At 37.8% G+C, this 17,476-nt stretch overlaps 1 protein-coding gene across 5 annotated transcripts in view; it reads left to right on the forward strand.

Annotated features, from left to right (window-relative positions):
* The window catches only part of ZFYVE28 (zinc finger FYVE-type containing 28), a 150,204-nt gene that overhangs the window by 105,595 nt on the left and 27,133 nt on the right, over positions 1 to 17,476 (forward strand). For 3 of the 5 annotated variants that reach the window (XM_039382985.1, XM_027712767.2, XM_027712768.2), the window contains exons 8-9: positions 2,122 to 3,483; positions 14,921 to 15,025. In XM_039382985.1, the coding sequence (XP_039238919.1) occupies positions 2,122 to 3,483; positions 14,921 to 15,025 (1,467 nt within the window). Of the gene's footprint in view, positions 1 to 2,121; positions 3,484 to 14,920; positions 15,026 to 17,476 lie in introns of those variants that run through there. The other 2 variants (XM_027712772.2, XM_027712770.2) reach the window with 2 other exon arrangements.

Genomic DNA, 17,476 nt, shown 5'->3' on the forward strand with positions numbered 1-17,476 from the left:
ATGATGTTAAAATACTTAATCTCTTACAGACTCCGATTACCATTTAAATGTATAGGTATTTAAAATTATCTAGTGTGCCAGGTAGCAATACTGGTTTATAGCTCTGTTAGGTAAATGGTATTTTTTTAAGGAGAAGATATGATGGTGCAATTGTTCTTATAAGATATTTCTTCTGAAGGCTTAGAATTTTTTTTATAATACTCATCATAAAGCAAGATTTAAAAACTAAGTATGTTAATTGTGTGGAAGGTATATAACCATAACTTTATTCTGACTTAGGCTTGCTTATCTACACTGTTAGATTTTTTTAAATTGTAGGTAGCTGATACACAAGTCAGATACTAGTGATGTATTTTTTGAGCTGTTTGAAAAACTGATAGTACTTGCAAAAAAAATTTGGTCTGTGAGTTAACAAATTAAGAATGCAAACCATTGACTGGAAATCAAGATGTGAGATATGTTGAATGTTTCTTTCAGGTTTTCTGGTCCTTTTGTTTAGACTTAATTCTTCTAAAATGTGCATATTATTATTATTATTGTGGTGCCAGCTGTATGTCAACTGCTAGCAAATGATTCCTAAACACATGAGGAATAATGGACTCCTACCCTCTGTTGAGCAGGTCTTGCTTTTCCCACCCATTCATTTATGCAAAATACACTTACTGGTCTTTGAAAATGTTGACAGCAGTTCTTGACAGAGGATACATTTATATATGGCTTCTTATTGAGAAGGATAACATAAGTGAAACTCAGGTCTAAAATTAAGTGCTGCTGTGTCTGTGGATTTGTTTTGAAGTTATAAAGCACTTAAAGCACTTTGTTTTCAGGTGTTCATAGTCTTAAACTGCAATACTGAGGATTCTTGGTAACACTGGAGATGCTGCATGTCTCTTGAAAACACAGTTTGCTAAGTAGCTAAATGTTTGCTTCTAGACCTGCCTGATTCTTAACATCATGCAGAAGCTTAACTCCTTAATGACCGAGTGTTGTGGTTTAACCTCAGCTGACAACTCAGCCCCACACAGCCACTCCCCCCCCCCAGAGGGCTTGGGGAGAGAATCAGAAGAGTAAAAGTGAGAAAACTCATGGGTTGAGGTAAATACAGTTTAATAGGTAAAGCAAAAGCCACATACACAAGCAAAGCAGAACAAGGAATTAATTCAGCACTTCCCATGGGCAGGCAGGTGCTCAGCCATCCCCAGGACAGCAGGGCTCCATCACACATAGTGGTGACTTGGGAAGACAAATGCCATCACTCCAAACATCCCCCTGTCCTCCTTCTTCCCTCAGCTTTATATAGTGAGCATGATGCCATGTGATCTGGGATATCCCTGGGTCAACTGGGGTCAGCTGTGTCCCCTCCCAATTCCTTGTGCACCCCAAGCCTCCTCACTGGTGGGGGGTACAAGAAGCAGAAAGGCCTTGGCTCTCTGTGAGCCCTGCTCAGCAATAACAAAGCCATCCCTGGGTTATCAGACTGTTTTCATCACAAATCCAGAGCACAGCCCCATAGTAGCCACTGTGAAGAAAATTAACTCTATCCCAGCCAAACCTGAACACTGAGCTAAGTGTTCAAGGCAGGAAAGAGCCAACTTCTAATCCCTATTTCAGTGAGCGGGCTTCCAGATATCCGTGTTCTATATGTGATATTACTATTTTTAATTAATTCTTTTATCTGACAATATAATGCTGTGAAACTCCTGCAGTACTCTTGTGCAGAATATTTTCCAGAATCTAGTTGAAGGATGGCAAATTGGTTTGCTAATTAAAGTCAAATTTGTGAATTAAAAAATTGAAATGACCAAATGTATCTAACTGTGGGTGACATTTTCACTCTAAGTAGATGGGGAGGGGGAAAGTTCCATTTTTGTGTGTGTTTTGGTTTATTTTGGGGCTTCACTGCAAGCATGTTTATCATTTGATACCCTACGTTTGCATGACTAATCTCAGATTCAGGCATCAGCAGTCACATGTTCTGAATATGAATGCCAAATGCACTTTGAGTTACACAGTTGAAAGTACTCTGTGCCCTCAAGTTCTGGGTTTCTGCACTAACAGTAAAAGCTTTTTAAAAATCTGTAACATCAGTGCCAAATGATGTGTGTATTTCTTCATTTTCAGGGATCTTCTTCAGACACTAACTGAGGATGAACTGCACACACTGGAACGTAACCTCTGCATCTCTCAAGATGTAGATTTTCCTGTCAGAGCAGATCCTGAAGTACCCTCTGTCATTACACCAGTCTTAACTGCGACTTTGCCTCCTAAGGAACTTTCAGCAAAAGCTGAGAACACAGAGGCTGAGCTGGCTTGTTCGATGCAGTATGATGAACAGGAGCTGGAACAGCTGAACAGGATGGTACACAGAGTCGGAGATGAAATGTCTTCTCTGCTTTCCCCTCCAAGCATCTGTCAGTCTCCAGCTCACAGACCTACCCTAAGAAATAGTTCTAGTACAGAAGCTTCACCGACACGGCACCATCTTGACAACTTAACCGATGAAGAGGACAGAGTGTTTTTTATGGATGACCTAGATGGAGCAGGAGAAGCTCTTGCTGGGTTGGATTCAGTAAGTGATACTTTTGCTTGGGTGAATAACCCTTGTCATGATTCAAAACAGAACCTGCAATATAGAGATGCTTTGCTGTATGAGAATGGCCATCAGACAGAGGAAACTTTGCTTTTAAAAGATGCTGAAAGTGACTTAAGCAATAATAACAATATTGAAGATGGAAAGCAGATGTCTGGCATTTCAGTTCCAAATTCATGCAGCTGTCTGGAAGGTCCGGACTCACAGTTATACCTCAATGGCTGGGATGCGTATGGTGATGATGCAGAAACAGCAGAAGTGATTGCTCACAGGACAGGGGGAATGAAAATATCTGCTACTGTAATATTCAATCCTAAATCTCCCTCTAGCTCAGAATCCCCAGTAACAACTCCAGAAGCAGCTATTAGTTGTGTTCCTGGATCCGCTCATCCATTAGCAAATGAGGAGGTGGATGAGTCCCATAAACTCAGTATAGCTACCACAAACTGTCTAATTAATTCCTGTGTGTGTTGTGGCAGCTGTGAAGACAGCAGGGAGGACGGTGTTGAAGGTTTAAAGACTAAACATTCTGCAGGAGGTGTTGTAAATGCTTCGTACACATTAGTGAAGTCTAAGGAACTGGACCATGTAGATAACTTGGACAGTTCAGTCCCTGCACAGGAAACATTAAAACCTGAAACTTCTGCTTTGTTAGCAGAAAGAGACTTTGGCAGTGAAGAGCAAAAACTGCCAATCTCCTCTAAGTGCCTGGCACATTCCTCAGGTTCACAGGTAGGAGCAGAAAGTGACTCACAAGGAGAAGCAGAAAGCATCTCAAATCAGCAGAAGTGGGAGAAGAGAAAACAACTATGTGAGAAAAAAACGGACTACAACGAAGATGCTAGTAGTGAAAGGATGGCAAAGGAAGATGTAAAGTCAAGATCTAGTTCAAGGTAAGAGCAACTTGCTGTCTTGGTAGTAATTTGCATGTACATAAGTTCCTGTATCCTTGTACTGTAGTGATTGGTGTATTATTAATTTTGATTTTGAAGATAATAGTGTGTTGCAGAATTAAGGAATTTATCCATATAATTTTTTAATGCAGATAGCTTTTTACTGGACTTCAGCTGTTCTGCAAAACATTTGGAGGTCATCTGAATTTTAATCCTCTAATGTCTCTATATCATTGAAATCAATGTTACATTACCTGCTTAATGTATCCAAGAGGGCATTGCTGCTAAATGGTACCTGGATCGTTATTTCCATTGTACTTTGCTGTTTTATAGGAAAAGTGTGTCTGGCAGATACTAAAAAGTTAACTTCTGCATCACTGAATGGGATTACATTGGAATCTAAACACATTTTACCTTAGCTTCATTTGTGAGAACGGGGTTAATCTGATCATGGGCATGAGCATATTTGTGAATGTCTGTGCTGAAGGAGCCTAACAGAGTGCAGAAGAGCCTTTTAAACCTATTGGACCATTTCAGCCAAAGTTGATAAAAGAATAGTAGTCATGGATTAAGGTTCTGCATATTTAATGACTATAAGGAACTTGATAACAGTGAGATAATAATACTTGTATTAAAGAAAATGCCATGCTTCAGCTCAGCTTTGATTAGACATTAGGGATCTTACACACATCAGCAGAAAACCTGACTTCGCTTTGGTTTACTGTTTTCGAGGATAACCTGTTTTGTATGAGTAATGACCTCAGTTTCCCTGAAGTATTAATATCGTGAAGCAGAGGAAAGAAATTAGAGATAAAATATTGTTGTTTCCTATATTTCTGTGACAGCTTTCTTTGTGCGTGTGTGATGCAGGATCTCTCATTTTGTTATGTTTACAGAGTTCACATAACACAGTGGAGGTAGCTTGAATCGTGAAACATAACAATATAAAGGCTGCAGAAATAAACATTTGTTTAATAACATACCAATTAAATTATGAAATATATTACCGGTAATGGAAATAGAATCAAGAGTTCTTTGGCCTCTTTGGAGTTAATTCCTATTACAGGTAAAATACAACTTAGTGTGCACAAAGCTCAAACTTTTCAGAAGGAATTTTATCTTTCTGATTATTCTGACTATTTGCTATGTTAGGTTTGCAAGCAAGGTCATATTCAAGGCCTTACAACAGGGTTTCTGAATGGACTTAAGAAGTAATTCACAAATCCCTTTGACATTTCATGATTTTGCAACACTTCAAGTGGAATATTGCTTAAAAGTAATTACTGTATATTTAATTAGTTTCCTGATGAATCCTACATCATTTACTAAACTCTGACAGTTTATCTACTAATTTTTGCCTTGGGTAGGATATTAAATGAAATTTGTGAGAACAAATCTGCAAAATATAATGAAATTATATATATATATATGTCAGCTACTTTTTCAGCCTCCCATGTTTTGTGAATGTAATAACTTCTCCACTGATTTGTCCAGCTTCTATTAATAGTGTTTAAAAACTTTATCTGAGAATTGTCCTTTTACAGAGAGTTCTGTAAGTCTGTGTTCCTCTGTGTCCTTTTGTTTGCTTCGGGTTCCTGTCTGGCCTTTCCCACCTGTTGTGGTTTTGTAGAGCCTAAGTCACATTTTATCTATGTGGTTACTTTTTCAGATTGGAAAACTCACAGCCTGTTTGATGAGAAGTTGTCCAGACATTGACCATTCCTTTGGTCCTGCATTTTCTCTTGCTCCAAAGTGTTTTCAATTATACAATTTCCTCTTAGCAATAAGTGAATCAGAACTACACTTACTCAAGATATGAGCAAACCATGGATGTGCACAGTGGCATAATTATTTTCTGTTGTTTTTCAATGGTTCTTAGTGTTTGACTTTGGATTTTTTGTCAAGTGGTGTGCTGATGTTCTTTTTGAAGTTGTCTGTTAAAGCCCCAAGATGTTGCTTGTGACCTCAGAGGCTGTCATTCTATATCTGATGTTAAAATGGTTCTCCACATGTTTACCAGTTGAGTTGTGCCATTTTATTACCTGTTATTCAGACTTTAGGATCCTGAGCAGTTCTTCAGTCTGTTCTAGTTATCACCCTGAATAATTTTGCCTTGGTAGCAACCTTTCAGACCTCGTTGCTCTCCCTTTTTTTGCGGACTGTACATGAAAACAAAACTCCCAGGGTGCTAAAGAACTTCTGCAGTGATATCTCACTCTTCTGAAAAGTGCTTGTGTGTTAGCTTCTCCCTATTTGTGGTTAAGAACCATTTATCCGTTTTGGGCCCTTCCCTCTTACACTGTAGCTCCTTAGTTTTCTTAAAAGCCTTTAGTGAGTTATTTTGACAGGACCTGTTTGGAAATCCAGAAGCTTGACAGCTGAATCACCATTCTTCACAAGCTTCTTGACCCATTCACAGAGCTCCCAAGAGGTTCCCTCTGCAGAAGTTATGTTACTTCTTCCCAGACAGACCTTCATATTGTTGTCTACTTATTTTAGTTTTGATGTGTTCTGTTAAGTTGCTTGGTATGAAGATCAGGCTCACAGAACCAGAGTTGTTTGAATCTCCATGGAGTCCTTTTTATTTTTAGAGATTGCCACCTTTAGACTCTAAGCATCAAGAAAGTTTTAATAGAGAGGTTAATAATTCATCTCATTCATTCTTGAGTTCTCCTAAAACTCTTGGATGAGTATTTCTGAATATTTTGTTAACAAATTAGTGGGATTTGTCTGTTTTCCCCGTAGCCTCTACCACAGTTACTTTGCTGATTACTTCTAATTATCTGTATTTGTTACTGAGACTACAGTACATCTATTATTAATTGGCAAGTATTCCACCTTCACAGCAGTAAAGAAGTATGGATGGAGTTGTTTTGTTACTAGATTGTTGATGCTTTATTTGGAAGCATTCTAATATTAACTCCTTCGGTATATTCTGTGAAAGATGGAGATGCAGGAGATCTACTGAGTACTAGATTAAGAAATTATATATGTATAGGTCTTAGTTTTTTCTTATAGATACCTATATGTAGATTTGGTTCTTGCCTCTGAATCACTAGTCATGTTATCAGTAAAAGAGAGAATTCAGTTATAAAACAGAACTTTGTGAACCTTTCCTTACTCATGCTGCCTGGGCAGTGACTAATCACTGTTTTTTGATGGTATTCTTAAATTGGAAGATCAAATTAGGCTTCTGTGACTGCTGCCTATTAAATGCTTATGAATGCCAACTTAACCATAGAGGAAATGTTGCAGGCAGTAGATTATTTTCAGAATGATGGCCCATTAGCTAGAACAATAAGCAGTCTAATTCACATGGAATAGATGCAGGATAGGCTCATTCATCAAACTGATAAATGTATTTACTTTCTAGTTACTGTAAGTCACCAACTAGAAGAAAATTTCCCTTGTCAGAATCAAGCAACTGTCAAATGTGTATGTTGTGGCACAAACTGCTTGTTTTGGTAGATCAGTTGTTATACTATACAATATGACTTTATACATATAATGTCCCTTATCCAGACTGGTTTACCATAATAATCCTTAAATATCTGAAATAGCTGGAATTTCAGGCTCCTTTGTCTAGCCTCAAAACTCACTGGAGTTTAAAATAGCATCCACAGCTTCTCTGGGGTGAGTGCCTCACCACCCCACAGTAAAGAATTTCTTCCTAACATCTAATCAAAACCTACTCTCAGTTTGAAGGCATTCCCCCTTGTCCTGTCACTCCAGGTACTTGTAAAATGTCCCGCTCCATGTTTCTCGTGGGCTCCCTTCAGGGAGTGGAAGTCCACAATTAGGTCTCCCTAATTGTTCTCCAGGGTGGACAATCCCAGTTCTCTCAGCCTGTCTTCAAAGGAGAAGTGCTCCATCCCTCTGATCATCTTGATGACTCACCTCTGGACTTGTCATGCAGATGAATGTTCTTCCTGTCCTGAGGACCCCAGAGCTGGATGCAGGATTCCAGGTGGAGTCTCAACAGAGTGGAGTAGAGGGGCAGAATCGCCTCCCGTGCTCTGCTGGCCACACTGCTTTTGATACGTCAGGATATGTTTGGCTTTCAGGGCTGGCCGAGTCATGTCCAGCCTCTCATCCACCAGCACCCCCAAGTCCTTCTCAGCAGGGCTGCTCTTGATCTGTTCATCCCCCAGCCTGGATTGATACCAGGGGTTGCTCCGACCCAGGTGCAGCACCTTGCACTTGGCTGTGTTAAATCTCATGAGATTCCCATGGGCCATTTCTTGAGCTTGTCCAGGTCCCCCTGGATGCCATTCCATCCTTCAGGAGTGTCAACAGCACCACTCAGCTTGGTGTCAGCAAATATACTGAGGGTGCACTTGATCCCTTCATCTCTGTCATTAATGAAGACATTAAATTACACTGGCCCCAAGATGGACCCCTGAGGGACATCACTTGTCACTGATGTCCATCAGGACTCTGAGCTACTGACCACTGGATTTGACTGTCCAGCCTATTTCTCATCCATCTAACAGTCACATTGAGTGCATCTCTCTCCAATTTAGAGTGAAGGATGCTGTGGGGGACGGTGTCAAAGGCTTTGCAGAAGTCCAGATAAATTACATCTGTAGCCCATCCCTTGTCCACTGACAAGGAGTAGTCACTCTGTCATAGGAGGCCATCACCGGGTATTGATATGTCTTCACTACTTTGGTTTTTAAGTCACAACTGACATTGTCTTTCCCTGTTATTTGCTTGTAAGTATTTAAAAGATACTAAACACCAACAGCTAAAGAGTCTTGGGCAGCACTGTTAATGAGATGCAAATACGAGAAAAGCACTAGCAAAGATGTAGTTAGTATGTGATCTGCTGAAGGGACAATGTGAGAAATAAAGGCTGTCATGTAGGGAAACAAACTGTTAAAGGGGGAAAGTCATGTAAGAATAGAACAGAAGATGATAAAACTATGACAAAGCACCATTTGGTGTTTTGAGGTAAAAAAGGATATAAGTTAACATGAAAACCAAGCTTTAAATCTGTATCTACCATTCCTTGTTTTTCAGCTGGAAGCAAACTATGCAGACTTTTTGTTTAAATGCCCATTCTGTCGTAGTATTCTTCCTGCTTTTTCCCAGTGGAAAGAAAAATACAAGGAGTGAAGTTTTTTTTTGTGTGTGTTTTATAAATATTTGGCTTTCTGTTCTTTCCAGAGTTGAAGAGTCCTTGTCAAACTGCTAATGTTTTATGAAGTTTAACAACTTGTGTCATATTGTCACACAATGCTGGTGTTTTCATGATTTAGTCTTAAATACCTGGTTCTGTTGCATGTTTGTTTATCTACATGCTGACTTCAAAACTGTTCTGATATTAAAAAAAAACAGATTATTAAGTGCAGTTCCTCTCGTTTCCACTGCAGGTCTGTTGTGTCTAGCTTAAATTTTACAATTTTTTTTTTCCCCATTTGCCTTGATCTGTTTGAATGTACTTATGATGAAGCCTTTTACAGTGCACTCGAAAACTGGCAAAAGGAGCTGAAATGGGTAGTGAGGAGAATTTCTCATCTTGACACCTCCTGCAAGCTCTAGCTGTGTCCATCGGCTGTTAGATGCTGGCGCTGTTTGCATTTACTTGTGGGGGCTTAAAAAATAGAATATTTTGCCATATGCTTTTGCAGTGTAAGGAGGAGGAATGAGGCATTCTTGGAAAAGCATGTTTTGCTATTTGTTGATCGGTATTGCCATCGTAGAATAAGGTGAATAATTTATTCTTCTCTAGCCTGGTGTTCAAGTTGTCACATTTCTTAGTCTTGCAATTCTGTAATCTTTAAATTGTATATATTGTACAATATTTATATATTACAATAGTATATATTGTAATATGTTTAAAATTGTATTTCCTCAGCATATTAGAATAACTGTGGAAAAAGATGAACACCTGTTGTTTCTAATTTTGATTGGATTGGCTTGTATTTCTTTTTTCAATCCTTGGCAACATGTGACATGTGCATATTTTCAGTACAATAACTTTAAGATAAGTTATTCCACCTTTATAAATGCCGTTTGTATTTTGGGGATGGCTAGAATTTGTTAAAAAAACCCAATTCACAAGAATTACCTTTCTTGTCTCTTAGTTTCTAGTATATTATTCTACAAGTACTCCTTTATCAAAACTAAATTAATCAATATTTCAATGTAAAGTAGCTTGATTAAATGTCTTAAATTCATGCTTTTCTATAATAGTCCCAGCACAGTAAGACTTAAGAAAATTGTGTATGTTTTTACATTAAAAAGTTGCCTTTTCCTTGAAAAAATAATGGACAGCTGTGCAAGTTCATGTAAACAAAAATATGACTGCTTAGTGTCTTGTACTGATTAATCTTTTAACTAGCTATTAAGGAGAAAGAAAACTTCTCATGACCAAAAAGAAAATAGCAGTAGATTGGGAACCAAACATCAGTCTTTCTACTGCAAAACTTCCCTTAAGTAATCATTTATCTGGCTGTTGATAAAAATTCTTTGTTTCCTTTTTGGTGTTCTGTTTTGTGTCTTTGTGCAACTAGCCAAATTCAGATTCAGTATAAATGAGTTTTTTTCAGTCCCTCCTCCCCTTCTTTATAACAACACAAATCTCATATTAGAAGTGGCAGTGTTTTACCCTGTCTGTTGAACACAGGTTTTGTGTTGCCCAATAACATGAGTGCTGTTACGAAGCCTTGCTGTGCAAATAGGTGTCAGTGTTTTATACCAGCTTCCCTTTTACTAGGTTCATATGTCAGTTGAACAAACAGAGAACCATATTAGCTCTCAACATGCAGATTTCCAAATTGAGTATAAGAGGTAAAACAGAGTTGTAAAAGATACCTTTTGAGGGGATTTGGTGTGACACATGAGGCTTTATAGTTAGCCTTCCTGTAGTGAGCTGGTCAGAGAAGACCTGTGCCAATTAACTGTTGTAACATGGACTGTAATTGTAACTCATAATAGCCTTCATGAGGAAACCATCCTCTGAAACAAACTGAAGTTTAATTAAATGTAAAGGACTAGAAACACATAGTAGTAGAAAAAAGGCACAGAAACCAGAATAAAATAAATGTGGCTTTCAGTTTGGTTTCCTTAGATTAGTTACAAAAAGTGGCCAACAGCTCTAAATATAGGGTTCCTTAGTTTGGTCTGCCAGTATTCCATGAAGAGGCAGCCACATCACCTCATGTCACTTTGTTCTGTTGCCTCAAATCTTTATTCTGTATTTTCATCAGAAGTGCTGAGGAATTACGTTTTGATGAGCATGAATAGTGGTTTTATCCAGTGTTAGAATGTAATTTTAAAAACAGCAGTGCAAGCATTTGAGACCTACAAATGAAACAAACTTCTGCCACCTCACACAGTTCAAGCAGTCCTGAGCCCAAGTCAAACACAGCATTAATTGCAATGACCATGATGTGGTGAAGTTCAGGTCGCCTGGGGGCTGATATGGGAAGAAAGGGTTAGCTGCTGTCAGCTGCTGCATGTGACTATATGCAGGTGTCTTCTCTGATAATTGTGCTAATGAACATGCATGCTGAGCTATCATCAGTTGATAATGGGATTCTTGAGTTGGGAAAAACAGGTCAATTCACCTCAGGATCTACCAGCATCTTAGAAAAGCTGAGGGAATCTTCAGGCGGACAGTAATAAGTAGAAAATTTTATTAAGAGTTATCTTGAGTCTGTGTGTACCGAGAGGGAAAGCAGTATGTCACAGGAGTCTGTTTTTATTTGGCTGATTTTGGTGTTTTTTTTAAAAAAGCTAGTTAGTATAACACTGAGAAAGTATAAAACAGTTATCATTATTGGATTCCCATTTCTTGGTACTAAATAAATGCAGAATTTCTCATCTGAAGAGATACAGCCTGAATATGAATGAGAAATAAACACTGTAAATCATAAATACTATTTCCTGTACAAAAATTGAATCTCTATTGATACACAGGAGTGATAAAAACATTTACACATTGTAATTGCCTAAACAACACATCATTTATTGTAACAAACTAATGTCTGTGAGCGTGGCTTGTGTCAGGTGTGTCCAAGCAGTTTACATTGCCAAATGATGACTGACCAGATGGATATCTAATCCTGATATCAGCAAATCACTCAGCATGGTCAGGTTTGTGCACCAAGTGAAGGATGGAGTAGTGGAAAATGAAGATTTCTATAAAGCAATTTAGAATGGCAAACAGTGTTAAGACAAGGCTTAAAAAAGCTGAGATGGTGGAAATGATGAGAAATTATGCTCCTGGCAACTGGTTAGAGGTGAGAGAAGATTCAAATGAGAGGAAAAGAAGTATGGAGAAGAGATGAGGTAAGGCTTCCTATCTCTTCAGAAGATATCTGTGAAGATGAACAGAAAGGTAGGATTGAGATCATTGACAATGCAAGTGGACCATTATGTTTAGAGGTTACTCATTAAGTTTACGTACTATTAAGGTCCTTTATTGTTTTGTCTTCTGGCTCAGACTGTCCACTCCACATAATTACCTGACAGTGGAAAGTGATTTTGTGACTTGGGACAAATATTCACAATGAATAATATCCGCTCTTAACAGAGAAGTGGTACTCTAGGGTTGGTTTGGTTTATGTTTTAGCCTAGAGCATTTAACTCCCCAAAAAAAGTGGGAGAACTTCCAGTTCTTTGGAAAAGTGTAAGCCCTTTGGGCTGCATGTAAGAGCTGGAAACCTCAAATTCTTTAAAACAAAAAAAAAATAGGGAAAACTAGAACCTGAGAAAATTGGATTTAAGTTCTTAAATAGTCACTATTGGTAACTGAGATATTTTGACTGGATTTCAAATATATCAGGCAGAGCTTCACAGAAAGCACAGAAGGACAGCAAACCTGACATTTTTCAGATAAAAATGGTGCTCCCGAAATCAGCTGGCAGGACTGTTAACACTGGAAAAATCTGGAAATGGTGGGGAGGTGAGAGAGCATAAAAGAAGGTGCTGAGTTTGCTAGTTGTTCTTGTTTCCTGATTCTGCTTTCAAAGATTACTTTATTTTGAACAATACATGTCATATTTGCAAGGCAGCTTCTCCTGCTGTTGCAGAAAGAGTGATGGGCTTCACTCGCAAGACAGAAGCAACAATATACATAAATGCTACTGGACAATGACTTAACAAAATTCAATGGTAAATGTGACAGTGGTTTAATAAGATTTGATGCCAAGGTACATTTCAGTATTTAGTGCATAGAGAACAGAGGGGAGTGAGACAAAACTGCCAGGGAGACCCTTTCATTGAGTCAGGAGGTTCAGGCAGCTGGCTCCAGACTTAATCCTGGTCTTGGTCAATAGTTTATGTCTAAAGGATTATATATGTGCAGTCAGTCTTTTTGTCACTTAGCTAATATTTCAACATTTCTACATACTTGTTCCCAGTTCACTTACTGAGTATCTGATATGATAAGGATTCTCTCAGCCTTGAGGAGTAACCTTAGGAGGCATCCCCACTCAAGGGGAGGTCCTGGCATGCAGCTTGCTGCCATGCAGGAGAGCTCAGTGTGCCCTGGACTGTCCACTATTTATGAGCTAAGATGATTGACTAATAGTCATATTTACATACCAGTTTTACTTTATTTGGTGCATGCTCCACTACCCCTCAGCTGCTGAGAAAGATTTGTGGCCCTTGGCTGCTGTGTTATCTGTCTCCCCAGAGCCCAACGTGGGTGCAGCCATCACGACTGCCATTTTTGGCCACTGCTTAAAGAGAAAAGGGGGGGTGAGCACACCACCACACCTGCCCAATCATGGTGTGAAATTACATGCTAATGGTTTTTTTAATATCATTTAGCTGCCATAAAACAGATAGTAAAAGTACATTTTAGTAGCGTGACCATATTGTAAGATTGGATGGGTAAAGGTGATGAGCTATAAAAGAGTAAGCCTTTGTTTAAATGCATATATCTCTTCATAATGAGCAGAATTAGCAAGGGAAATTACATAAAACGAATGAAAGTTAAATAGATTTTTGTTCAAGTCTGATAAAATTATTTTCCGGTTGTGAAGTCTCTCCTTTCAACTAAAGCATGGTACACTTGGGATTTATTTTCAAATTGGCAATCAGAAATGAGAAACATGAAGGGGTACATTTTCTTAGTGATTAGTGGGAGGTATGCAAACAAATCCTATTATTTCTTAGTGGGATTAGAGCACATACCTTCCATACACTGCTTTGAAGAATTCCCTCTAAGCATTCTTCCAGACTTCTAGCTGAAAAAATAGCTACAATAGTAAATTTGGTAAAAGAGAAGAGATTGGAATGTAGCTGGTTTGCGTATGCCTAAAAATCAAAAGAGCATAAAAAAATTTGCTAGTAATTGTGGATAAGTAAGGTGAAATAACTCTGACCTATATAACTACCTCTCCTTGAACTAGAGATGTTTCTTAGGTTTCTCTTTGCATTGTCCAGAGATTTCTGTTGACTGAACATTTGAGTTCAGCAGGCTTGAATGAATCTTCTGCACCGCCTAGAGCCAATACAGCTTTGATACCTCTGCTCAGGATTACGTATTTTCTTATTTAGTATAATTTAATTTTTTTCAGCTTGTGGAATTTCCAGTAGCTGAGCAGTAAATTGTTACTGAAACAAAAAATTGGTCTTTACAAGATAGTTTTGTAGTGCTTATGAAACTATTTTTATTCCTCTAATCCTAGTTTATGTTGATAATATGATGTAAGATCTAAAATGATCTGTTATTTAAAGGCTTTTTATTAGTCTTGGGATGCCAGAGACAAGTTCTGTACCATTCATTTAAATTATTAATATCCTTCTACTCAGTAGCTAGTGGATTTCCACTAATGAAGTGTCAGTAGTTTACCATGGGACTGCTCCTTCCTGCTTATCTGTTGACTTAAAGCACAAAATTTGAGGTACATATATGGCAGTTATAGGGACTGAGCAAACTTAGGGTGAGGGGTAGGTGTATTATCTTCAGCTCCATCAACAAAGAATCAGCTTTCTGCTTTCTAACAGACTTTTTCCTTCCAAGGGGAAGGGAACATAGGTCAAATTTGTCATAATGTTCAGAAGTTTTTTAAATGTATGGTTTAGTGATCTTGACCTGAAACCCATGGTGACTTTATGAACTTTGAGTTTTGTTATGTCTTCATTATAAGGTTATACAACACTTAGCAGCATGGGCATGCTATTCCCTCCATCTCTGATGAAAATGTAAGATGCTTGATTCTTTCTCGAATGTTTTAACTGTACGGCATGAATTACATTGAAGATTTTTTTAAGGTGTGTACCCACTGATTTTGCCGAATTTTCTGTCCTTTTGGGAAGAAAACAGAATAGGTTTGTATCATTTTCTGAAGAGCAAAAACGCAACTGCCAGTTTATTCTTATTTCTGTATGATCCATGACAAGCCATGACTTATCGCAGTGCTCTGTTTTTACCTTTGTTGGCTTCAGCAGTTCATTTTGTTTCCGTATGTTTTTTCAGTTCTCAGGATGGCTTACGTGATTCCCCCCTCAGCTCCATCTCCAGCAGTGACTATGAGAGTGTTTCTGTCACTACATGTAGTCTCTCCAGCATATACGCTCTGAGGTAATAACATCACTTCGCAGTCAGATTTGGCGGATGGTATTGACGTACGCTCGGTTAAAAATTTTCATTGAATTAATCAAGTGACAGCAACACTTCTGAGTATTCTTCCTTTTGGACAACAGGTGCTTTTTTGTTTTGGTTTGGTTTTGTTTTTACCTAACAGCTTTCTTCAGTGCTGTGACAACTGAGAGGCAACTATTTATGGAAAAGTTTTAATGCATACAGGAATCAATTACATATGTCCACGATCTCGCTTTTAGTTGTCCATATGGCATTTCTTTGGAGACATTTCGGGTCATAGCTTGAAAAGTAACAAATGCTTTTCTTAACTAGGCCTTGGCTTTCTAGAAAACATGTTTTTCCCATTTTGTTTTGCCTGGTAAAATGAAGTAGTGAAACAAGGGAGCATTCCAGTTAATAATACTTCAGCTTCCACCGTGTTGTTGGCCAAAATTGGTAAGAATACTAGTTTATATTCTCATCTTCTGAAACTGCATGAGAGTTTTAACTTTAGTTTTGTTCAAAGCATTTAATGAGAATAATAGAGGAATAAAGTTTAGGGCAGAAAAATGTCACTAAAGCATAAATATGAGTTCTTTACTTTTTTTCGGTGTTTGTGTAACATATATCTATGTGATGTATTGCATACACTGTATATGCAAGAACGTTTTTACTCTGGTACAGACAGTTTGAAATACAAATACTTCAGCTGATGTAGATCTTCCTCCACTGCCTCTTGTGCCTTCTTTTTTCATCTGTTCATCTCTACCCAGCACTTCATTTGAACTTTAGGAGTTCTAAATTTTGCCTAGGTTTGGGGATAAAAAGAGAAGGTAAAATGGCTTTTCTAATAGTGATAGATGAAATACTAAAAATAATAATTGTGGGGTTTTTAGGCTGTATCTGTCTTCAAGCTCAATTTTTTTTGAGTTTTGTATTTTTTAAATAAGGACAGAAAGATGCAACAAAAACTGGTTTTCATTGTTTTAATTTTGAAATAGATTTCCTTTCGACTGTTCTTCGAACAAAACCCAATTTGCCTGCATGCAACAGCTGCCCTATTCTAAATACTATATACATCAAACACTTTCGCACAACGTTGTCTGAACGGGTGGTAGAAGTAGCCTCATTTACTCTTCAGGAATAACTGGAGCACTGAGAATAAGTCTTCATTAGGTGCACCACCTCTTTTCAAGGCCTTACTGTACTGCCTTCATATGTTAGCATTGCAGTTGCCACTTTATTGATGCTTAGGTAAATTAAAGTTTGATTTATAAGGCAGTATTTGTACATGTTCCTTTGTGCTGTTGTCCACTGAACTATAGCATTGTATCATCCCTGGGTGATTTGGCAAAATCTGAGTTGCCTGTTTTTCTGCATCTGAGTGATATTACTGGAGATCTAGTAGTTTGTGGTCCAGTAAAACAAAACAGCTACCTGCTTGACTATAATGATAGGAATTTCCCCTTTTGAAATACTTAGTTTGAAAAAAAATTAAACTCCTTTTAATGACTTATTTTAATGAAATAAAATGAAAAAAAAAGTTTAGAAATCTAACTGCTTCACAGTAGTATGTTCCTAGATCTTTGTGCATAGAAATGTAGTATTCAGTACATCTATTTGTATTATATTTTAGGATACATTATTTTTAAAGGGCTTCCCTCTTCTTTTATGTTTTTTTACCTAAAGAGTTTTATTTGCCTATTAAACAATTTCTCTAGAGTTGCATTATTTGTTTACTACAACAAGCATGTTCCTTGCAAACGCAGTCTCTAAAATGCTTTTTTCTGACATAGCTGTCTCTGTGATGCATATCCAGAATAATACCTAAATTGTTTTTTGTTTCATTTTTTTCTGAAATATGCAATTTTAACATACTTAATGTCTTACTGTTTTCACTTAACAACAATTAGAAATTATATGTAACATTTTCAGTTTTGTCTGAAAAGTAATGGAGTAAACATAGAATTCTTGAAATACATTTATGTAGCCTTCCAGCCTCCTGTGAAACATAAGCAACCCCTTTGTGCCAGTAAATAGTCAGTATCCATTTTCCAAATGGAGAACCAGGGAGAAAATTCTCACTCCTTGGATCTCAGAACGCCATTCAATCCATGGGTCGTTGTTTGCCATTTTCGATTTTACTGGGAGGAAAAACCTGTCAGGACTGTAAGGAGCCATTTGGGACCAGTTGAAGAGGCTGTTTCAAGTCAGCCTGTGATTTACTGCCTTGGACGTTTTCAATCATCAACCAACGCTGTGTAATTTTTTTAGAGCTATATTTATCCCACCTAATTTTAGGCACCAAACTCCTAAATTTGGAGTTCCTGAAGGTTCCCTGTTTAGTCACTGGAGAAAAGCGGAAACCTCGGTTAAATGTGTAATTAATTTGTTGAATTGCATCTGGATTGAAGATTTTCAGTCTTAAATGAGAATCATGGTTGCATACTT

This window comes from Pipra filicauda, unplaced genomic scaffold, assembly GCF_003945595.2.
Source record: "Pipra filicauda isolate LSUMZ 115617 unplaced genomic scaffold, ASM394559v2 scaffold293_size922472_pilon, whole genome shotgun sequence".
NCBI lineage: Eukaryota > Metazoa > Chordata > Aves > Passeriformes > Pipridae > Pipra > Pipra filicauda.